The sequence below is a fragment of the Muscardinus avellanarius genome (assembly GCF_963383645.1).
Source record: "Muscardinus avellanarius genome assembly, chromosome: 16".
In the NCBI taxonomy this organism is placed as follows: domain Eukaryota; kingdom Metazoa; phylum Chordata; class Mammalia; order Rodentia; family Gliridae; genus Muscardinus; species Muscardinus avellanarius.
In genome coordinates this window covers 219744-242500 of record NC_137802.1, presented here as the reverse complement: position 1 = coordinate 242500, position 22757 = coordinate 219744, and the positions used below count along the sequence as shown (strand labels likewise).

Sequence of the window (22757 nt, the reverse complement as noted above, 5' to 3'; positions counted from 1 at the left end):
CGGGCCAGAATTCCACCCAGGTGTCCTTGCCGATGATGTAGCTGATGCTGGTGGGGGGGAGGAGCGGGTCAGCGGGGGCGGCTGGGCGGCCGGGGCGGGGCGGGCGGGGGGGGGCACCTACTTGGGCTTTTCCCCCCACAGGTCGGAGGAGAGGCCCCACAGGAGGTAGTGCTTCCCCTCCTGGAGCTTCAGAGCCTCTCTGCACTTGACGTGGCTGATGAAACGGCGCTCCTGGCCAGCCTGCACCTCGTCAGAGCCTGGTGGAGGGAGGGGAGCTGAGCCGGAGGGAGAGGGGGAGGGAACGGGGCCAGGGGACGGGAGACAGAGCGCCGCGCTCACCTGATTTGATGGTCTGCTCGATAACCATGATATACTCGTCAAAGTCCTCCGACAGCTCCATCCGGAGCAGCTTGGTCTTGTACACTGCAGAGAAGGCAGGGCCCACACGGACACTGGCAGGTGCACCCGGGCCTGCGGCCACCTCCCCGCCCCAGCCGTCACGGGACACACACAGCTGTGCACATCTGGCCGCCCAGTCATTCAGTGCCCCCCACACCATAACCGGGACCCCATCAGAGCCGCCCGCAGCTGCCTGGCAGCGTCTACACAGGGCAGCTGGGTTGCCGGGCCGGACTTTAGCCCGTGACCTCTTGTCAGCCTCCTGGGTACCGGATGGCTGGCGTGCATTCCCAGGCCCAACTGCATGCACCTCGGACGTCACATCCTGACACACGCGGCCACACGCACACTTGCTCACACACGGATGCGTGCGCAGGGCCCCCGCCGCCCACTCACCGTAGTCCACACCGGGCTCACAGGCCTTGTCCAGCCGGTCATTCTGGGTGACCTCTTCATCCAGCTGCCGCATGAAGCAGTTCTCTGCGGGGTGGGATGGGGCGGGGATGCACTGAGTCTCCCTCCCACCAGCCGCGGGGCCTTTCCTCCCTGGTGTCGGACGTCCGCGGAGTGGGGCCTGGATCCTCCCTGGGGTGCTGGGCCCCGGCCGGCTGTGCTGGACACCCACCCTCAGCACAGCGGCACATGTCCTTGTGGCAGAGTTTGTTCAGCAGCCCGTCCTCCTTCTCCGGGTGGTAGAACTGGGTGCAGGTCTCCTCTGTGGGCACAGGTGATGAGGAGGGCTCAGAGTCCCGCACACGTGCCTCGGACCTGGACACGCTAGGTCCCTGACCCTGGGAGCCGAGAGCCTCAGGCCTCCAACTTGCAGATCCCTGCAACCCTTGGACCCTGAGCCCCTCAGACCCTCAGCTCCCAGACCCGGCCCTCTCAGAACCTCCACTCATGGGTGCCTGGGCCCCTCAACCCCAGCTAGGGCTTAGGTCTGGAATGTACCCCAAAGGCTCATGTGTTGGAATCATGATCCTCCAGAGCTGCAGGCCAGAGGCGGGCACTGAGGATATAGACTTGAGGGTTGCAATTGCCCCTCGCTGCTGCCGCTTCCTCCTCTTTTTCCTCCTCCACCTCCTCCCCTCCCTCCTCCTCCTCCTCCCTCCTCCTCCCTCCTCCTCCTTCTCCTCCTTCCTCCTCCTCTTCCTTCTCTTTCTCCCTCCTCCTCCCTTCTCCTTCTCTTCCTCCCTCCTCTTTCCTCCTCCTCCACCTCCTCCTCCTCCTCCTCCTCCTCCTCCTCTCTCTGTCTCTCTCCCCCTCCCTCCCTCCCAGCTGCCCTAAGCCAAGCATCTCTCCCCCCCACACACCCTGCTGCCATGATGCTATTACCTAGGAGTGGGCCAGCCATGAACTAAACCTCAAACCACGACCCAAACAAACTTTTCCTCTTCTAAGTTGTCATGTAGGTATTTTTCGTCACTGCAGTAACAATGCTGACCCCCCCACACACACACACTGCACCCCCCCAGCCTCCGACATGCTGCTCTTTGGGACGCTCAGGCCTTCGAGGCTTTTGGACCCCCAGCTCACAGAACCATCCGTCAGTCCTCCCACCCTCAGACCCCAGGCCCGGGTGGGCCGCTCACCCAGGTTGTAGTAGGAGTAGACCTTGACGGACCCGGGCTGGATGAGCCCCACGTTGAAGTACTGGTGAACTTTGAAGGACAGGCAGTCTTCCTCGGAGTGTGAGATCTAAGGGGAGGAGGGGTCAGTGGGCGCCCAGGGAGAGAGCCCAGGACTGGGTCAGGCAGCTGGACCCGAGGCGGGGAGAGTGAAGAATTGAAAAGCGGGGAGCTAGGCAGTGCACGCCTGTCCTCCCAGCCCCCGGAGGCTGCAACTGGAGGATGCCAGGTTTGAGGCCAGCCTCGGCAACATAGGGAGACCCCATTTCAAAAACAAGTGGGGCGAGGTGGTGCACGCGTGTCATCCCAGTGTTCAGGAGGCTGAGACAGCGTAGTTCGTGGTCAGCCTCAGCTACTTGTGAGGCCCTTTGCAACTTAAGTAAGACCCTGTTTCAAAATAAAGATTAAAATAGGGCTGGGCAGGGGGTGGAGCTCAGAGGTAGAATGCCCCTAAGTTCAGTCCCCAGTATCACACAAAAAAAGAAAATAAAAGAATAAAAATAAAATGGGGCTGGGGGTGGAGCCCAGAGGTAGAATGCCCCTGCGTTCCAACCCTAAGACAAAAGCAAACCCGTAGTTTAAGGGTCTGATGAGACGATGCTGCGGGTGTGAGAGGAACGTGGGTGGGAGCCCGGGGTCCTGGGCGAGAGGGGGCAGGTGGGACCCTCCTCCTCCCCCACCCAGCAGCACCGCCCGTCCAGCCTGTCCGTCAAGGGCGCGGCCGCACCTTGTCCAGGTAGATGATGAGCGTGTTCTTGTTGGAGAAGGCTTTACTCAGCTCGTACTTGGAGATGTACCTGTCCACGCCCTTGCTCAGCTGGGGAAGGATGCGGCTGGTGAAAACCCCTCCTCTCTGCGGCCGCCTCCAGACGCGAGCTGCCCGGCCCGTGCCAGCCCCACGCCTCCTACCAGCTCCAGGTCGCCGGTGTCAGGAGCGAAGCCCGTCATCATGGAAATGTCCAAGATGGACATGGTGGCGTCCTGCTCTCCCAGGTACCTGCACGGGGCGGGGAGGAGGCGTCGGGCCTGGGGCTCTGACCAGGGCGGGGCTTCTGAGACCCTCCCAGCAGCACAGAGGGCGTTCAGGGTTAGGAAACCGTCCCCAAGGCCAACAGAGGAAATGTAGCATAAGGTCTCTCCTCTCCTCCTCCTCCTCCTCCTTCTTTTCCTTTTCCTTTTCCTTCCTCTCTTCTCTCTCTCTCTCTCTCTCTCTCTCTCTCTCTCTCTCTCTCTCGGGAAGGGGGCCAGGGCCTCACATATGCTAGGCAAGTGTTCTGCCCCTGAGTTCCCCTTCCAGCTCTGCATAACATTTTTTTTTTTTTTTTGGTGTGTGTGAGGGGTGCTAGGAATCAAAGTCAGCAGCATCTGACCTCTGAGCTACGCTCCAGCCCCTTTTTATTATTTATTTTTTAGACAGGGTTTCACTAAGTTGCAGAGACCCTCGCTAAGTAGCCGAGGCTGGCCAGGAACCTGCGATCCTCTGTCTCCGCCTCCAAATACTGGGCTTACAAGCGCACCACCCCGCCCAGCTACCCAGCCCCTTTTTTAGTTTGCACTTTGAAACAGGATCTTGGTAGGTTGCTGAGGGTCACACTAAGCTGCTGAAGCCGGTCTTAAACCTGCGATCCTCCTTTCTCAGCCTCCCATGTGCTGGATGACAGGCTGTGCCCCCACATCCAGCTCTGTTAGCATTTAAGGAATCAGCTGACTCCCCCACCCCCAGGCCTTGGTTCTTCTAGAGAATGCTTGGCATGACTCAGCTGCCCCGGCTCAGGCAAACGACACCACTCCTCCAGTTCAGATCCATGATCTCAGCAGTGGTTGTAACTGCACACAGTACCGAATTTGTCCCTAGCTCGTCAACCCAAAAAACAACATGTAGCTAACAGATGAGTCCAACAATCCACGACCAAGCCTGGCAAAGCCGCCATGGCAACGCTCGCCATGGCAACGCTGGCCGAGCCTCTGTGCTCCCAGGACCAAGATAAAGGGAAGAAGGAAATCTTGCTAAAGATAGAGAGATGGCGGGGCATGGGGCCATCGTCCCCGGCCTGTCATCCCAGTACTTGGGAGGCTGAGACAGGAGGATCGCAGGTTCGCGGCCAGCCTCAGCCTCGTAGTGAGTGAGGCCCTCTGCAACTTAGTGAGATCCTGTTTCAAAATAAAAAATACAATCAGGCTGGGGGTGTAGCTTGGAGGTAGAATGCTCCTGGGTTCCATCTCCAGTACCACGCATACAAAAATCAAAACTTTAAAAACGGGGAGGCTGGGGGTGTAGCTCAGAGGTAGAATGCTCTGGGCTCGATTTCCCTGCACCCCCACCACAGACAGACAGAGGACTGTGCCAGGTGAACCCGCGGCCTGGCTTCTTACTTGGCACATATGTCCAGGACCATGGTGCTCTTGGCATCTTGGGGCTTTTTAACTAGAAACAAAGAAGACAGAAAGATGGGTGAGGGTCTCCCTGGGTCCCGATTCCAGAGAAGCACAGCTGTCAGAGTGGGGAAGGGGACGGGGAAGGGGACCTGCTTCGAAGCTTTTTTCTTAATTTTTTACTTTTTTGCAGTACTGGGGATGGAACCCAGGGGCATTCTACCTTTGAGCTGCACCCCAGCCCTATTTTTTAATTTTTATTTTGAAGCAGGGTCTCACTGAGTTGCAGAGGGCCTCACTAAGCGGCTGAGGCTGTCTGCGAACCGCGATCCTCCCCAGTGTTGGATTACAAGCGTGCGCCCCACGCCCGGCTCACACTTTGAAGCTCTTACCCGTATCAGGAGCTGGTCTTATGGAGACCCTGAGGTCAAACTTCTTGCAGGCCACCTTGCCCTTGACCTTGGCGTGGTACACCGTCACCACCTGGAGGGAAGCGAGGACTTGGGGTGGCCGAGGGGCGGGCGGAGAGGCTCCTCTGGGGCCAGGCAGGTGTGGTCCCGCTCCTTACCGACAAGGTGCCCTGGCCTTTCCCTTTGGCTGTTAACGTGAAGGCCTCGTTCTGTTTGGTCTGGGGGGAACGAGAAGATGAGGGTCAGGACCCGCTCTGTGGTCACCGGCCCTCCGTCTCGCACTCCCCGCTGGCTGCAGGGCCGACCTCCTCTGAGCGCAGCACACTAGCAGATTCCCAGATGAGGCGGTGCTTGACCAGGGAGCTGCGGCTGGGCAGGTGGAGGGACACCTCCATGTTCAAGTCCTTGTGGTCCGGGACGTCGACCTGGTATTGTGCCAAGGCTTGGAAGACCAAGAAGGTGGCCTGGAACCCGCGAGAGACAGACACGGTAAGCTGTGAGCCCAAGTAAACGCTCGGAGGCTCGGAGCAGGTCCAGGCCACCGAAACCCAGCTGGAACCCAGCCGAGGGGGCGGAGCAAGGCTGGGGTGCTGGGCGCCGGACGTGTGTCCTGGAACCCTTGGACGTGGACTTGCGACCACGTCTGTGACCAGAGAGTACAGAGGCAAGACGGGCGGTCAGGAGACAAGAGGACATGTTCTAGAACTCTCCTAGAGAGAGCGTGGGACCAGAGCTTGGGATGCTGAGATGGGTCTGGAGTGCGGCAGGACACGCAGGAGTGTTGCGGTGTGGACGGGAAGCGTCTGCCCGAGGCTGGTGCCCCGACGGAGTACCGCTGCAGGTTCTAGAGGCACTAGGGAGAGACGGGGTGGGGCTCACCTAGTGCCGGGGACAACGGGGCCTGCTCTAGAACACACGCGTCGGCCAGACAGGGCAAGGTGGTGACTCTGGGGAACCGAGAACAGGCACTAGAGCCCTCCACAGGCTGGGCAGCCCTAGAAGCTGGGGGGACTAGGAACACACTCTAGAAACCACCAGGAAGAGAGGAGGTCACAGCCGACGCCGGGCCCGTGGACCTGGAGTGGACCCAGGGAGGAGCAGGAGGCCCAGGCGAAGCCGGGAGCATCCAGAGAACAGTCTAGAACCCACGAGCAGCTTTGTGACCGAGGGGGGTGGTTTCCCAACCCCTCTCACATCCCCCGGCTCGTGGGACAGAAGGACACTCGCCGGGGTCCCAGAGTCGGCGCCTGGGGGCCGGGCCACTCGCCTGGGTGGAGCCGTAGCCCCCGCCATAGTATCTCTGCTCGTTGAGCCAGCGCACGACGGGAGGCACCGAGTCAAAGTCTTTCAGCAGGAGCAGGGCCAGGAGGGCGTAGGAGGTGGCCTCCACGTTGTACAGCTGCTTACCCGGCTCTTCCCAGCGGTTCTTTTCTGCAGAGAGCACCCACAGCCTGGTGGTCACCGTCTCCCCAGCCCGAGGAGACCCAGGGAGACCCGTGCCCGCTGCCACGGCACCTGGGCACCTCGGCTGACATTCAGGGCCCAGCCCCCCACTGGCTCCTGTCTCTGCCTCCAGCGGCCCCTGACTTGTCGAATGTACTACCTGAGGACTCCCGGCCCAGGGCCGTCCACCCCCCAGCCCCAGGGCGTCCCTCCCCTCCAGGCCGCCCCTCACCTGTGGCTGTGTTCAGGAACTTAGCGAGGAGGGGGCCCTCCAGCTTGCCCAGCTGAGCCAGGGCGTAGCCGGCAATGGCCACGGTGTACGGTCTCTGCAGTTTGGGGTATCTGGATTCGAGGAAGTCTCCCGCCTTGACAATACTGCCCCCGAGGCTCTGCAGGGAGATGGAGGGGCAGGGACGCCGCTCAGCGGGCGTCACGGCCACACACACCCAGGCAGGAGCATGCAAGCACCACTGCCGGGGACCTGGGATAGCATCTGCCCAGGGACCTCGCTGTCCTGCATCTGTCTGCCGTGGCGTGTGTGTGTGTGTGTGTGTGTGTGTGTGTGTGTGTGGTGTGTGTGTGTGTGTGTGTGTGGTGTGTGTGTGTGTGTGTGTGGTGTGTGTGTGTGTGGTGTGTGTGTGGTGTGTGTGTGTGGTGTGTGTGTGTGTGTGGTGTGTGTGTGTGTGGTGTGTGTGGTGTGTGTGTGTGGTGTGTGTGTGTGGTGTGTGTGTGGTGTGTGTGTGGTGTGTGTGTGGTGTGTGTGTGTGGTGTGTGTGTGTGTGGTGTGTGTGTGGTGTGTGTGTGTGTGTGTGGTGTGTGGTGTGTGGTGTGTGTGGTGTGTGTGTGTGTGGTGTGTGTGTGTGGTGTGTGTGTGGTGTGTGTGTGGTGTGTGTGTGGTGTGTGTGTGTGTGTGTGTGTGTGTGTGTGTGTGTGTGTGTGTGTGTGTTACTGGGATTGTGCCCGGGCATTCTGCCTCTGAGTTACAGTCCCATTCCTGTTTTATTTATTATCACTATTTTTTTGAGGTACTGGGGCTGGAACACAGGGGCATTCTACTCGCGAGCTACACCCCAGCCCTATTTTTTATTCTTTATTTTGAAACAGGGTCTCACTAATTGCTAAGGGCCTCACTAAGTAGCTGAGGCTGTCTGCAAACCAAGATCCTCCTGTCTCAGCCTCCAGAATGCTGGGATTACAAGCGTGCGCCACCACGCTTGACTGTTTTATTTTTATTTATTTTTTTATTTCCAAACAGCTACATTGCTGAGGCTGATCTTAAACATGTGATCCTCCTGTCTCAGCCCCCAAAGTACTGGGATAATAGCCGTGCGCCGGCAAGCCCCAAGTTTGCATCTTGTCTGTGTAGGAAGTTTTCCTAGATACTCCAACCACCTTTGAGCCACCCCGCGGTGTCCAGAGCTGTCCATGGTAAAAGTCTGACTCAAAAGCCAGGCGTAGTACGCCGGGCGTGTTGGCGCACGCTTGTAATCCCCGTGCTTGGGAGGCGGAGACAGGAGGATTATACTGGTTCAAAGCCAGCCGCACTGGCTTTAGAGACCCTGTTTCCAAATAGAAATATAAAAATAGGTCTGGGAGTGTAGCCTGGAGGTAGAAGGTTTCCAGGAACCCTAGTAGCAAAAAAAAAAAAAAAAAAAAAAAAAAAAAAAAGAGCCAGGTGTGGTGGCACACGCTTCAGGAGGATTGTGGTTTGTGGACAGCCTCAGCTACTTAGTAAGGCCCTTTGTGAGACTCTGTTTCAAAATAAAGAATGAAAAATTGGGCTGGGGTGTAGCTTGGGGGTAGAATGACCCTGGGTTCCACCCCCAGCACCACACACACACACACATAGTCCTCTGGCGGGAGGACTTATGATGGTCACCCCTTTGGGGTGGTGTAAGTGCTGCTGTCTGGGCCACGTCATTGTGACGCCGCTGAACACAGAGCTAAGATGCTCCCAACAGGCCCCAGGAGGTACAGGGCGCCAGACCCACAGCACCACGGTGCCCTCAGCCTCCTGCGCGTACTTAAGAAGCCCTCATCCTCGCGCCGGGGACACGCTCACGGCATATCCATTTACGGAACCCCCGAGCCCTGTGAGATGACGGTGGGGGCCGGGCGAGGCCACTTGGCCGAGAACACCTGGGCCGCGTCCGTGGCTGCTTCCAGGAGGCAGTAAGCCCAGGGCCGCAGGACTGACTGCGAGGCAATGCCCCGAGGCGGAGGCACTTACGTTGACCTGGCCCTCGCAGATCTCCTTGGCTTCCTGCAGCGCGATGAGGACGAAGGCCGTGAGGGACACGTCAGCCTCCGTGGTGTCCCGGAAGCCACCCTAAGATGGAGAGCAGAGAGGAGGGCAGAGTCACCCAGAGAACGTCCTCTGTCTTTCCCTTCCTCCTCCCCTCCCTCCCTTCCTTCCTTGGCACTGGGGATGGAAGCCAGGGGCATTCTACCTCTGAGCTACACCTCCAGTCATTTATTTATTTATTTATTTATTTATTTATTTATTTATTTATTGCAGTACTGGGATGGAGCTCAGGGGCATTCTACCTCTGAGCTATGTCCTCAGCCCTATTTTTTATTCTTTATTTTATTTTATTGCAGCACTGGGGATGGAACCCAGGGACATTCTACCTCCAAGCTACACCCCCAGCCCTATTTTTTATTCTTTATTTTGAAACAGGGTCTCACTGAGTTGCAAAGGGCCTCACTAAGTAGCTGAGGCTGGTTGCGCACCTGCGATCCTCCGGTCTCAGCCTCCCAAGTGCTGGGCTTACAAGCATGCCCACCACGCCCAGCTCCAACTCGTTTTATTTTTCTAGTTTAAAAGAGGGTCTCACGCCAGGCGTGGTGGCACACACTTGTAATCTCTGCGCTTGGGAAGCGGAGACAGGAGGATTGCGTAGGTTCGAAGCCAGCTGTGCTGGCTTAAGAGACCCTGCTTCCAAATAAAAAAGTATAAAAAAAATAGGTCTGGGAGTGTAGCCCGGAAGTTGAAGGGCTTCCAGGAACCCCAGTACCACCAAATAAAATAAAATAAAATAAAACAGGGTCTTGCTAAGTTTCTGACACTGACCTCAAACCCGTGACCCTCCTGCCTCAGTGTCCCAAGGTACTGGGATGACAAGCCGCCATGGCCGATTCTCCCTGGGGCTTTGTGTCTAATAAGGAAGACGGACAAGAGCCAGCCAGCTTTGCAATGGATGTATACAGATGTTTCTAAACCTATGATGGGGCTCCAACCTGATCAACTCCTAGTTAGGAAAATAGTGTAAATTGAAAAAAATTCAGAACACCCAGCCAAAGGACATCCTCATATACCTGGCCTGCCTTAAAGGTGCCTGGAACACTCACATAGTCTACACTTGGACAACCCCCACAAAGCCCACTGCATAAGAAAATGCTGACTAACTCGTGTAACTTTTTGAACATCTTATTAAAAATGAAAAAAAGAAAAAGCCGGGTGCGGTGGCTCACACTTGTAATCCCAGTACTTGGGAGGCTGAGACAGGAAGGATCCAGGTTTGTGGCCAGCCTCAGCTTTAGGAGGCCCTCTGCTTCACTGAGCGTGCCCCGTCGGGAGGTCAGAAAGGGCATCTCAGGAGCGCGATCTCATGGGAAGAACTTTTCTAGAAGGCACCGGCGGGACTGGAACACTGACAACCGGGGAGTTACTTCTCCCTCCTGGCGGCAGCAGGGGCTGGGGAGGGGAGGAAGGGCACGGTTCCTAGCAGGATGCTACAGGGAGCTGGATTGGACTGGATGTGAGGGGGTGCCCATCAGGGACCCCTGCGTCTGGGTTTTGCATCCTTAGAGGGACATCTGTTTCCCTGTGCCGCGCCTCCACCCTTGGTCCTGAACTGGGCAGCGAGTGGATGGAGTCTCCTCCTCCTCCCCCCGCGGCTCTCGGGCGCCCCCTCCCGCTTCTTACGATCATTTCTTGGTGAATCACCGGCCCGTCCTCCTGGAAAACTCCGTCGGGCTTCTGTTTCTCCAGGATCAACCATTTAACAGCCCCACAGAGGACCTGGGAGTCGATGGCAATGAGATTGACCGCCAGCGAGAAGACCTTGACCACATAGGCGGTCAGCCTGGGGGTGGACACGGAGCGTGAGCCAATCGGCTCTGGGAGCCAGAGACTGCCACCCCCGCCAGCCAATGAACGCACAGGGGAGGGGCCTGGCTCCTTTAGGCCCAGTTTTGGGGGGCGCTCAAGGATGCTCAACTCCCCGTGGACAGAGGGGTCCAGGGATAGGTCTCCTGGGGCTGAAGGCCCTGGCCGGGGTCCATGCCCGCCAAGGCAGGCGCGAGGCGGAGGCTGGCCACGCTGGCCGTCCTGACTCACCAGGTGCTGGGCGCCCGTTTTACGAAGGCGGCGTAGGCCGAGTTGGGCTGTCTGAAGGCCAGCTGCTGAGTGTACCCTGCGGGGAGCAGAGAGGCTCACCAGGGAAGTGGGCTGCGACCGGGGGCCTGAGCGGAGGGTGGCCGGGGCGGGAATCCAGGGAGTGGAGGGACACTGAGAGGGGCGAGGATGTTCTGCGGCTGGGACAGGTCCTCAGAGGGGGTTGCACGGGGGAGAGGCGCTGGAGGAGGGATTCGGAGGGGCCCTGGCATCGGAGAGTGGAGGGGAAGCCTTCTCAGGAGACAGGTGGGGCAGAGGAGTGGGGCCCTGTAGGGGCGTGGCCTCGAGGTGAGGGCGTGGCCTCGAGGAGAAGGCGGGGCCTTGAGAGGAAGGACCTGGCCTTGGGGAGGGGGCATGACCTTAGGGTGTGGCATTGAGAGTAGGGGCGTGGTCTTGGAGAGGGTGTGACCTCGAGAAAGAGGCGGGGCCTGGGGGATAGGGAGGCCTCGAGGGGGCGTGGCCCACGCAGGGCGTGGCCTTAAGGATGTGGGTGTGGCATTGGGGGCGGGGCCTCAGTGGGGTGTGGCCGCGGGTGCCCACCCTTCCTAATGAGGTCCAGGGCATCCTGCCGCTTCTCCAAGCCCAACTTCTCCCACTGCTCGGTTTGGTCCAGGTAGTGCACCGCAATGACGGTGGGCGTCATGCCGATCATGTTCTGTTCCCCGCAGCCCGAGGGCGTCACGATGAGGTGCTTCAGGCGCTCCCCGTCCACCGCGTCCTCTGTCATCTGGGCCACCGGGGTCCCTGCGGCCAGGCGCGGAGGACGCTGCTGAGCCGGGGACGCGGCGCCGAGGAGGGCCAGGCCCCCGGGCTCAGGGCGGACCACTGGGGTCCGAGGAGCTGCTGGGCTGAGCGCCTGGGCCCGGTTCTTCATTGCCGGGGAGCGGGTCACAGGGGATCCCTGGCTTCTGGATCTTTCATTTCACCAATAGTAAAATAATTCTAGTCGTGAATGCTTATATTCTGTGAGATGTGCTTTGCCAGGCTCGGCTCTAAGAGAAGCTCTAAAGGAGGTAGCTCAGTTACCGCCACAACCCCGTACAGATGAGGGCACCGGGTGGGTTCCCGCCCCGGAGCCTACAGCTCCCGGGTTGCAAAGGCCCCTTCTTGGCCCTCCCCACCCCCATCTTCCATGCCGGGCAATTATGGGCAGGACCAGCAAAAGCTCTCTGCACAAGTAAATACCCGGAAAAGGCTCCTATGAAACAGCCGCAGAGGGGCTGTTCTAGCTGGAGGGCGGGCTCCCTTGTCAGGGCTCACGGCTGCCCTGACCCTTCCGGGGTCCCACCGGGTCGAGGCTCAAGGCTTAAGGCATCACCTTGCAGGAGAATCTGGGTCTCAGAGTCGGTGTCGGGGACCTGGTCACTGAGGTCAGCGGCGGGGACATCCTCTCTCTGCACTCCCGCTGCAGGGGGGAGAGACACCCATGGCACCAGCGCCTCCGGGCCCAGGCCTGCACCGCCATGCCCAGGTGGTGCCCCGCGTCCTCTCCTTCCCCGGCTCACCCTGGCCGAGGCGTTCTGGGTCCAGCGTGCGAACGGCCACAGTTTTGTTGACTCTGATCCCCTCGGGCTGCACGGTGTTGGGGAAGGGAGAGGAAGTCAGATGAAGAGAAGGACCAAGCGATGCCCAGGCGGTCAGCGGCGTTGCTGGGAGGGCTCCCCTCCCACTGGCGCCCTGGTACCTGGGCCTGGGTCCTCGCCCTAAGAGCTGTGTGGCTGGGGGCGTTACTTACCCCTGGGTGTCTGAGCTTCCTCCCTCATAATAAGGAGGCAACAGAAACGCCTCCCTTCTACTGTTGGCAAATCTAAATTCTAAGTTAATAATGAAACCTCGTGTGGCCTGAGGAACTTAGGCCAACTTACTTAATCTTCACGGTTCAGCTGAGCGGGTACTGCAAGTGCTATGGCTTGGGTCTTAAACGTCCCCCAAGGGCCCCAGTGTTACAGGCTTGGTCCCCAGGGTGGCACTATTGGGAGGTGGCGGGCCCTTTAAGAGGCGGGGCCTAGTGAGCATCTTTAGGACCTTGTGGGCGGCTCTCCTTGCCCTCCTGCATCCTAGCTGAAACAAGCGCTTCAGTGATTGGTCTCTGCCTGGGGTAGCTCAGAGGTAGAACACCCCTGGGTTCCATCTCCAGTATCCCCCCAGTCACACGGAAAAGTGTGTAAACAGTCTGGTTTTACAAGATGAAGAGTGTTCTGGAGGTGTGGGGATGGCTGAACAATAATCTAATTTTTTTTTTTTTTGCCTTATTAGGGATGGAACTCAGGGGCATTCTACCTTCGAGCTACACCCTCAGCCCTATTTTTTATTCTTTTTATTTTGAAACAGGGTCTCACTGAGTTGCAAAGGGCCTCACTAAGCAGCTGAGGCCGTCTGCGAACAGCGATCCTCCTGTCTCAGCCTCCCGAGTGCTGGGATGACAAGCGTGCCCACCATGCCCAGCCATTAAAATATCACTGATCTTGAATGCCAACATTATTATGCTTTGGCGCCTCTAAAATTCTTTCTGTGCCTGAGGTATCTCACTCTGGCTCTCCTTCCAAGTTTCTGGAATTTCTATGCCCCTGTGCAGTACTGGGGTTGGAACCCGGGGCCAGACAAGCGCTCTACTATCCATTAAGAACCTCACCTCTTTAAAAAAAATTTTTTTTTTTGGTGGCACTGGTGGTGAAACCCAGAGGCTTTTTACCTTTGGGCTATATTCCCAGGCCTATTTTATATTTTATTTGGAAACAGGGCCTCACTAAGTAGCTGAGGCTGGCTTCAAACCTGTGCGATCCTCCTGTCTCAGCCTCTCAAGTGCGGGGATGACAAGCGTGCGCCACCACGCCAGGCTTCTTTTTAAAATTTTATTGTAAGGCAGGGTCTAAGTTGCCCAGGAGTGGCGGGTCACGCCCGCAATCCTAGTACTTGGGAGGCTGAAATGGGAGAATCGCAATTTGGAGGTCAGCCTCAGCAAACTGGCCTCGAACTTGGGATCCTCTTGCCTCAGCTTCCACGGATGCTGGGATTACTGACGTGCAACCCCGCAGCACCCAGCTTAGCGTCTCAGACCCGGATCAAGAACGGGGACAGCAGGCACCTTCCCGAAGGCCAAGGGGCAGCCGGCGCCGCCTGCAGGACTCACCACGACCTTCAGGGTCTTCTTGACACCGTCACTGATGAAGTGGTTGTAGACGGCAGCCTTGACCTCCACCTCCTGGAGGCCGATCTTCAGGGGCACGAGGACGTAGGGCACGGGGACCGAGGACTTGGGCGGGATCGTGATGGTCTGGTAGTAGCGCTTCTTGGCGGTGGCCAGGCTGCAGAAGGCTGGGTTGTGGAGCAGCTCTACGCGCACCTGGCAGAGGACGGACGTCAGGCGGGCGCGGGCGCGGCCTCCCCTTGCCCCCGGTCGCTGCCCGGCCCACCTTGAGGCTCTCCTCCCGGTAGTTGAAGAGCACCGCTCGGATCTCTACTTGCTCGTTGCGCACGACGGAGTAGGGCAGCCGCAGGTCGATGAAGAAGTCCTGCATGACGGTGATCTCGTAGGGGTCGGCCACGCAGATCCCTGCGGCCAGAGCGAGGTCAGGGCGGTCACCGCCCGGCCGCCAAGCTGCCCCCGCTCCGTCGTGGCTTTGCAGAAAGATGCCCACAAACTAAACGCCGCTCGTGGAAACAGAAACCAGATGGCATGGGGGTGCTGGGAGGGGCCATTATCGACTGATTTCGTTCTCTTTGTAGGTTTTTGTTTTTTTTTTAACTTGGGATTGAGCACAGGCATTCTATCTCCAGGCTACAGCCCCAGCCCTATTTTACTTTTTATTCTGAAACAAAATCTCACCAGGTTGATGGGAGTCTCACTACTTGCTGAGGCTGTCCTCGAACCTGTAATCCTCCTGTCTCAGCCCCCCACGCCCTGAGATGACAGGTGTGTGCCAACATAACCAGCTCCTTTGTAGTTTAAAGACAGCAAGCAACGCTGGGCCTGGCCCGGCTCCAAAATACACCCGCACCTCCATCAGGGGCGCGCCCCACGTCGGGGATCCCTGAGCGCTGGCGTTGACTTCTATTTGGTTGGTTTTCCTTTGCACTCATTTGTTTGTTTACTTATTTATTTATTGTGGGTCTGGGGATGGAACCCAGGGGCATTCTACCTCTGAGCTATACCTCCAGTCCTTTTTCTAATTCTTTCTTTGGAAACAGGGTCTCACTGAGTTGCAAAGGGCCTCACTGAGCAGCTGAGGTTGGCCGTGAACTGCGATCCTCCTGTCTCAGCCTCCTGAATGCTGGGATACCAAGCGTGCCCACCACGCCTGGCTTTTTATTTTTATTTTTATTTTTTGGCGGTACTGGGGTTCTTAGAAGCCCTTCTATCTCCGGGCTACACTCCCACGGGCTACACTCCCAGACCTATTTTTTAACTTTATGTGGAAACAGGGTCTCTTAAGCCAGCGAGGCTGGCTCCGAACAGCGCGATCCTCCTGTCTCTGCCTCCCAAGCGCGGGGATGACGAGCGTGCGCCACCACGCCCGGCTCACGCCCGGCTTTTTAAAAAGTGCCGATACGGAGACAGCCTGCCAGGGTGATGTGTCTCTGGTAACCAGGCCGTGGTGACATAACAGACCCAGGAAACGCCCTGTCTGCGGGCGCGCGCGGGACAGGGACTCGGGGCTCTGGGGGCTCCCCTACCCTTCTTGTCCGACAGGCTCACGGCCAGGATCTCCCAGGTGGTGATGGTGTCTTTCAGGAAGATGTTCATGACTTTGGTGGAGATCCTGGGCGGGAGAGAGCGGGCGTCAGGAGGAGCCCGGCGGGCGGGCGTGCGGGGCTGGAGGGGAGGCGCCTGGCTTCCCTCGGCGGGCTGTGGGGTCTTCAGTGATTCTAGAGGAGGCGGCTGACGGGTGTGCGGGTTTCCTGGTCTGGCTGGCGTGTGGGGAGCTGGGCTGGGCTGGGAGGGGTCCCCGCCGTACCCGTTTCTCTCTGGTTCCCTCAAATCCTTTATATCCCACAGCCAGCTTTCTGGAAAATGGCTTCTGGACGTGATGTCTTCTTCTGGGATTATATCCTCCTCAATGTTACCTGAGGGCAGCGAGAGCTGGGTTTAGAGTGGCCCCATTTTTCCAGCTGTCTCCTGATATACCCAGAAGGGGGCTGCCGGTGTGGGGGGGCATTGGAGAGGCTGAGACAGGAGGATCGTGGTTCGCGGCCAGCCTCAGCTAAAATAAAGAATAAAAAAATAGGGACGTGGTGCGCTCCCCCGGGACAGGGGTGCTCCCCCGGGATCGGGGTGTCCTCCCCCCCAGGGCGGGGTGCTCCCCCAGGGCGGGTGCCCCCGGGGCGGGCCTCACTCCGCGCCAGGTCCAGGGTGCCCTCGCGCTGGTGCTGCAGACGCAGCTGCGTGATGTGGCGGCAGCAGTCGAGGAAGGCGTCCACGCAGGCGGTGCCCAGGCTGATGAAGCGGGAGCGGCGCTCGCAGGAGAAGCCCATGGGGTTGTCGCGCATGCCGTCCTCACAGCACCGGCGCAGCTCCTTGCTCTTGTACTGGCCGGCTGCGGACGAGCCCGGGTCAGAGCCAGAGCCTCCCCGGCCGGGCCGCCCAGCGGGAGATTCAGGCCGACTCCCTGGTGAAGGGTCAGGCCGGCCCCGGGCCGGGGCGCCTACCTTTGTCCATGCGCTTCTCCATGAGCTGCACGGAGCGCCGGCGGCGGGCAGCTGGCTTGGAGCACTCTGGGTCTGGGGTCAGAACAAGCCGCACAGGCCACTCTCAGTGCTGTGTCCCCGGCTCCCAGAGCCGCCCGGGCGTCGGCGTGGAGGGGCGTCCAGGGCCCGACCCCGCCGCCCTCACCTGTCCGCTGTGCGGTCTGCAGGCCCTGGCTCGTCCTGAAGGCCAGCCCCGCGTCCGTGAAGACGCCTGCGTAGTCCTCCCCGCTGCCGGGGGTGCAGCCGATGTCCGCCCTCTCCACCACGTCCCAGATCTGCGGGATGGTGCCCTCCGGTCTCCAGCGCAGGACCTCCCCAGCCTGTGCCCCTGCTCCCCAGCCCTCCTCCCTCCTCCCCAAGGAGCACCCTCGTCCCTTGGTGACCGTCCGCCACCTCTCCCGCTCAGCCCAGCCTCCGCCCCCTCCGGCTGGCCCGCGAGGCTGCGCACCTTGCTCTGAGTCAGCTTGTTCTTCTTGTTCAGCACAAACACGCCCTTGTCCACGGCCACCAGCCCCACTCGGGCCCCGTAGTCCCCCTCGATCTTCAGAGTCACCTGACCCCCGGGAAGAGGCTGCCGGTTGTCCTTGCTGCCACCTTTGACCACCAGCTGGGGAGGACGAGGAGCGTCAGCCGTGGGAGGGGACGGGACCGGCGCACAGGGAGGGAGGCCGGGCGCTCACCGTGCCCACGCACGAGTCCTTGACGTCCACCCACACGGAGTCGGCCACCACCTCCCTCTGGCCGCTGGCGCCCACCAGGGTGTAATAAGCCACCAGGCGGAAGGAAGGAATAAAATCCGGGGTGATGGATAGGGGCAGGACCACCAGGGCCTGGCCGGGCTCTCGAGGCTGGCGACCCGCCTTCAACAGCCGCCCCTTGTTCATGATCTGGGGAGACAGGGGACGTCATCAGGATCAGGTTAGGGGCACATGCCGGTCACCCCAGCACCTGGGAGGCCGACATGGGAGGATCGACGTTTCGAGGCCAGCCTCGGCAACCTAGCAAGACCCGTGGCAAAACAAAACAATTAAAGGGCTGGGGGTGCAGCTCAAATCTGGATGCCCCCGGGCTCAACCCCTATTTCCCGCCTCGTCCGCCCAAAGAGGTCAGGAAGAGAAGGGGGAGATCGGGAGCGGTCTGGGTGCGGGAGCCGGGAACGGACCAGGTAGGTGTAGTAGCGGATCTTGGCTTCCTGGCCCGCGTCCGCCCGCAGGTGGAAGTTCACGTTCAGCGTCTCGCCCGGCTTGAGCTCCACGCGGGACACGGAGAGGTGCAGGTAGTTGTTGGAGCTGTGCATCGTGCGGTAGGGCTGGGCCTGCATGGTCTTGGTCGCCTGCCGGGCCTCCGGGATCCCCTCCTTGTTTGTGTGCACCTGGGCGGGGAGAGGGGTACGGGTTGGTCCCCAAAGAAGCCGGCGCAGCGGTCGCTGAGACCTGGCGACACGCGGCCTTGGATGGCGAGGGAACTCTGCAGGTGGGACTGGGCTGGGGTCTGTGCTGGGGTCTCCCTGGATCGACGTCATCAGGAGGGCAAGGGGGTGGATGGGGAAAATGAGAGAGAGAAGAGGAAGGGATGAAGAGGGAAAAGAGAGACGAGAGAGAGAAAGAAGAAGGAGGAGGAGGAGAAGGAGAAGGGAGAGGAGGGAGTGGGAGAGGAGGGTTGCTGATTTTCGGACACTGCACTGGTGGCTCTGAAGACAGGGACAAGGTGCTCTTAGAAGCTGAAAAAGTCGGGGTACGAAGCTGGGCGTGGTGGCGCACGCTTGTGATCCTAGCATTTAGGAGGCTGAGACAGGTTCGTGGACAGCCTCAGCTACTCAGTGAGACCCTGTTTCAAGATAAAGAATAAAAAAGTCGAGCTGGAGGTGTAGCTCGGAGGTACGGAGGTCGAGTGCCCCTGGGGACCGCAAAAAAAAAAAAGGACGGATTTTTTTTAACGGATCCTGCCCTGGGGCCTCAGGAAGGGACCGGCCCACACCTTGATCTTGGACCGTCTGACCTCCAGAACTGTAAATGGCTGGCCTTTCGCTCGGTCACTGAGCTGTGGCCACTGTCATGCGCTGAGCCTCCTAACGAGGGGTGGAGGCCCAGGGGACTCCTGCACCCCTCTGGAGCGACGGTGAATGCACAGGGCCGCCCTCGCTAGACCCCGGCTTCCCCACACGAGCAGTGGGCCGTGGGGTGCATGTCTACGCAAGCACGACCGCGTGGGATGGAGCGGAGGCTCCGGCATGGCCGGCCGGCCGTCCAGCTGGCGGAAGCTCACCGTGATGCTGAACGGCTGGCGGTTGTTGGGCGTGTTGATGCTGAGCTTGGCGATGCCATCGTCCTGGGTTAGAGACTGGACGTTGGAGCCCCGGATCACCACAGGCACGCGGCGGGCCGGAGAGCCGTCGGGGTTGGTCACGAACACCTGCGGGCGGACGTGGGCAGGTGGGGGTCAGGCCGGCGTGTGCTCCAGCCCGGCGGGCAGGGACACGCACGGCCGGCTCTCACCATGAGGTCGAAGGGCATGGCGGGCTTGAAGAACCTGGGCGTCTTTGTGAAGTGGATCTGGTACGGGGAGGTGACGATGGGGATCCCGCCGAGCTCCGCTTCCACCATGTCGCTGCCTGCGGGGGCCAGCCATGAAGGGCCACGCTCCCCCCGCGGTCTCCACCCAGAGCCCACGGCGCCTGGAGTGGCCGGCCTCACCTGAGTGCAGGATGACGGTGGCGGACACGTACAAGGCCTTGCCCACGAGCGCGTCGGCGCTGGAGGGCTGCACGCCGTCCAGCAGCACCTGCCGTTTCAGCAGCGCCTGGCCCGTGCCGTCCTCGATCTGCGGGAGACGCGGGGCTCAGCGCGGGCACCGGGGGAGGCAGGGGCTGTGGGGGGGGGGGTCGCACGTACCGTGACGCGCGAGAGGGACTGGGCCAGCGCGATCCTCTGCTCGCCGTCCTGGACGCCGAAGATGACAAAGGCGATCCCGTCCACGTTCTTGCCGTACAAGAACCTGCGAGGCAGGAGACCTCAGGCCGGAGAGCAGCGCCCCGGCCCTCCGGCCTCACCTGTGACCTCCAGGCCCAGCGCCCCGGCCTCACCTGGCCGTGATGGTGACCTCCAGGCCCTGTGGGTCGTCGATGTAGTAGAACTTCTCTGCGGGCTCCAGCAGCACCTCGAAGCTGGGCAGCACTGCGGGCAGAGGTGGTTGGCCGGGCAGGGGGAGCGTGGCCCTGGCGGCCCGCCCGCCCTCCGGCCGCAGTCCCGCTTACCATACTCCTTCACCTCAAACTCCGCCGAGAAGACCTGCTGCGGCGTGTTCTCGTAGTGGGCGCGTATTTTCCACTGCCCCATGCTGCGGGGAAGGGGGGTGAGGAGGCCGCCCCACCCCGTCCGCCCGCCCGCCCCCAGGGCTGGGGACCCCGGGCGCCCCGCGTACTTGACCAGCTCCGGGATGTTCCACAGCAGGGGCACGATGCTGTTCTGGTTGTGAGAAGACAGAGCTTCCCGCTTGATGGTGATGCCGTCGGGGCTCTGAGGGAGATGGGGGCGCGGGGTGAAGTGGCCCTCGGGCGGCGGCCAGGCTCAGCCTCCAGCTCTGCGGACCTCCCCACCCAGCCTCCCTGTGTGTGCGTGTCCAGGGGGCAGCAGCTAAGAACCGGAACCTGAAGCCGGACATGGTGGTGCACGCTTGTAATCCCGGAGCTTGGGAGGCAGAGACAGGAGGATTGCACTGGTTTGAAGCCAGCCATGCTGGTTTAAGAGACCCTTTCCAAATAAAAATATATAATAGATCTGGGAGTGTAGCCTGGAGGTAGAAGGGCTTCCAGGAACCCCAGTACCACCAAAGGAAAAAAAAAAAAAAAAGAAAGAAAGAAAGGAAGGAAGGAAGAAAAGAAATAGGGTCTCGCTAAGTTGCGGAGGGTCTTTCTAAACTGCTGAAGCTGGTCTTGAAATTGCAATCCTCTCGTCTCAGCCTCCCAAGCACTGGGACGACAGGCGTCACCCCAATGCCTGGTGGATTAGGAGGCCGTGGGTAGAGGAGGGAGGGCCGGGCGGGCTGCTCGAGCCCCTCTTGCTGAGGGGCTCAGGATCATCGCATCTGCTGTGATCCCAACCCAGAGACCAGGACCTGGGGCTCGGGGTCGTCTGAAGCCGCGATCTGGGTGCACCGCCCGCCCCGGCTCTCCCGGGTCTCTGGGCCTGGCTTGGCACAGCCTTGGCCTCGGGGACACCTCCCCGGGTCGCTGTCTCTGGGCCCGCGGTACCTCAATGCTGGCGATAATGACCCGGCTCACAGGCAGCAGCTGGTGGTCCACGGTGTAGATGCGGTAGCGGACTGCGAGGGGAAGAGGAAGCCGCGTGAGACCCTCGGCTGCGCCGCGCCCGCCCCTGCCCGGCCAGCCCCGCACCTGTGGAGCCCGGGGTGTAGATGGTCTTGTCCGTCTGGATGAAGAGGTAGCCACTCTGCAGGCTGACCAGCACCACCTTCTCCACCTGCGTGGCCCCGAAGGTCGCCTGGACAGTCACGAACTTGCGCCCCTTGTCGGACCTGAACTCATTGCTGGCCGGGATCTAGGCGAGGGCAGGGCATCTGAGGGCGGCTCCAGCCCCCGCCCGGTCCAGCTTCGCGGCCTCACACGGAGCCTGCCCTCCATCACCTCCCAGGTGTGCCCCCCGGGCAGCAAGGGCTCCGGAGGAGGAGCCGGGGACCAGAGAAGGGACGCGAAGACGGGACGCAGAGGCGGAGGGCCCCCAGGAGGGGAGGGCTGAGAGAGCCGGGCCCCAAACTGGGAGGGGACCCAAAGAGGGGCTCAGGGGAGGTGGCAGGATGAGCCAGACTCAGGGAGGGGAGGGGCTCCGGGAGGAGGAGACTCAGAGGGTGGGGGTTAGGGGGAGGAGACTAGTGAAGGGGAGGGGCTCTAGGAGGGCGGAGACTCTGAGAGGTGGAGCTTAGGGGGAGGAGGCTCAGAGAGGGGAGGGGCTCTGAGAGAGGAGGGGAGGGGCCTCAGGAGGAGGAGACTCAGAGGGTTGGGGCTCTGGGAGAGAGGTGCCTGAGGGGTGGGGCTTAGAGAAAGGAGGCTCTGAGAGGGGAGGGGCTCTGGGAGGGAGGAGACTGAGGGGTGGGGCTTAGGGGGAGGAGACTCAGGGGGTGGGGCTTAGGGGGAGGAGTGGAGACTCAGAAGAGGGAGGGGCTCGGGGGAGGAGACTCCAAGGTGGGTGGGGTTCAAAAATGATTGTAGACTAAGAGGGGGAGGAGCTTAGGGGCAGAGGCCCTGAGTGGGTGGAGCCTGGGAGGGGAGGAGCTCGGAAGGGGAGGGGATTCTGAGGGGTGGAGCTTAGGAGAGGAGACGGGGCTCGGGAGAGGCTGCGGCCTGAGTGGGTGGAGCCTGGGGAGGGGCTCGAGGGGAAGGGGGCGCTCAGAAGGGGAACGCCGAGAAAGGCGGGGCTCGGAAGGGGCTCCGGAGGAGCAGGGGGGCGCTGGGGGCCCTGGGCCGGCAGGCCGGCTCCAGCCCGCGCCCACCTTGATGGTGACGTTGCCCAGGTGTCCGGTGGCGCCGGTCAGCACGGTCTTCTCGCTGGACAGCACCTGCTTCTTGGCTGGGAAGTCATGGACGGTGACAGCGACCGGGATGTCCCCTTGCGCCTCGTGGGCCTCCAGCACTATGGTCTCCTCGTTCTCCAGCCGCAGGATGTTGGGGGTGATCATGGAGAACCTGCCGGCAGGGCGCAGGGAGCCGAGGCTGCAGCCCTGACCTGGGCAGGCGTGGCCACTGGCCGCCGACCCTGGGGCCATTGCAGAGAGGCCTGGGCCACCCGCCAGCGCCGGGCACAGACGCCTCCCTGTGCCCGCGGGCAGCCGCCTGGTGCTTCAGAACCCGAATAACTAGGGGCTGTGGACGCTGCCAAACCCTGACCCTCAAAACCAGACCACAGGTCGCTAGACTTCCAAACCCACATATACTCCAAACCCTAAACCATTCCATCTCTACACACCCCAAATATAAACGCCCAAACCCTTACACATCCCAAACTATACACACTCAGACCCCAAGTCCTAGAACAAATCCTAGAATACCCCAAACAAACCCCCAAACCCTGCCAAGCCCAAACCTTTAACCCTCCAAACGCTGCCAACCGCACAGTCACTAAAACACAACATTCACCCCTAACCTACAGAGCCGTCATTCTATAAACATGCGGGCCTCATAGTATCTGGATGCCACAAACACCCAGCCCATCAACAACCCCCCAACCCAGGGGCAGCTGGCATTCATGGGCACCCCAACCTGCCAGCCCTGGAGTCCTGCATCCTACAGACAGGCACCTGAAACCCCCAGAAGCTGAGTACTCACATGGGGTCCCCCAGGGCCAGGGGCAGGCAGCCCAGCAGCAGCAGCAGCAGGGGCCTGAGGCCGGGGCCTGAGGCTGGCCCCAT

General features: G+C 60.6%; 1 protein-coding gene across 1 annotated transcript in view; it reads right to left on the bottom strand.

The window, feature by feature from the left end:
* Nucleotides 1-22757, bottom strand: part of C3 (complement C3) — a gene marked incomplete at both ends in the record, with an annotated part of 22852 nt that extends 95 nt beyond the window's left edge. The window contains 41 exons of the mRNA XM_080712643.1: nt 1-47; nt 122-257; nt 340-423; nt 796-879; nt 1025-1114; nt 1992-2097; nt 2755-2844; nt 2937-3024; nt 4401-4452; nt 4793-4883; nt 4969-5028; nt 5116-5274; nt 6078-6241; nt 6486-6642; nt 8484-8582; nt 10182-10341; nt 10596-10671; nt 11193-11396; nt 11971-12057; nt 12158-12224; nt 13783-13995; nt 14066-14205; nt 15327-15412; nt 15608-15716; nt 15986-16186; nt 16299-16370; nt 16483-16612; nt 16786-16944; nt 17018-17224; nt 17500-17709; nt 18603-18749; nt 18833-18948; nt 19031-19157; nt 19229-19331; nt 19420-19510; nt 19591-19673; nt 19758-19852; nt 20587-20657; nt 20731-20893; nt 21843-22035; nt 22675-22757. The exon at nt 1-47 is cut by the window's left edge and continues 95 nt beyond it. Coding sequence (XP_080568769.1) covers nt 1-47; nt 122-257; nt 340-423; nt 796-879; nt 1025-1114; nt 1992-2097; nt 2755-2844; nt 2937-3024; nt 4401-4452; nt 4793-4883; nt 4969-5028; nt 5116-5274; nt 6078-6241; nt 6486-6642; nt 8484-8582; nt 10182-10341; nt 10596-10671; nt 11193-11396; nt 11971-12057; nt 12158-12224; nt 13783-13995; nt 14066-14205; nt 15327-15412; nt 15608-15716; nt 15986-16186; nt 16299-16370; nt 16483-16612; nt 16786-16944; nt 17018-17224; nt 17500-17709; nt 18603-18749; nt 18833-18948; nt 19031-19157; nt 19229-19331; nt 19420-19510; nt 19591-19673; nt 19758-19852; nt 20587-20657; nt 20731-20893; nt 21843-22035; nt 22675-22757 — 4900 coding nt within the window. The remainder of the gene's footprint in view (nt 48-121; nt 258-339; nt 424-795; nt 880-1024; nt 1115-1991; nt 2098-2754; nt 2845-2936; nt 3025-4400; nt 4453-4792; nt 4884-4968; nt 5029-5115; nt 5275-6077; nt 6242-6485; nt 6643-8483; nt 8583-10181; nt 10342-10595; nt 10672-11192; nt 11397-11970; nt 12058-12157; nt 12225-13782; nt 13996-14065; nt 14206-15326; nt 15413-15607; nt 15717-15985; nt 16187-16298; nt 16371-16482; nt 16613-16785; nt 16945-17017; nt 17225-17499; nt 17710-18602; nt 18750-18832; nt 18949-19030; nt 19158-19228; nt 19332-19419; nt 19511-19590; nt 19674-19757; nt 19853-20586; nt 20658-20730; nt 20894-21842; nt 22036-22674) is intronic.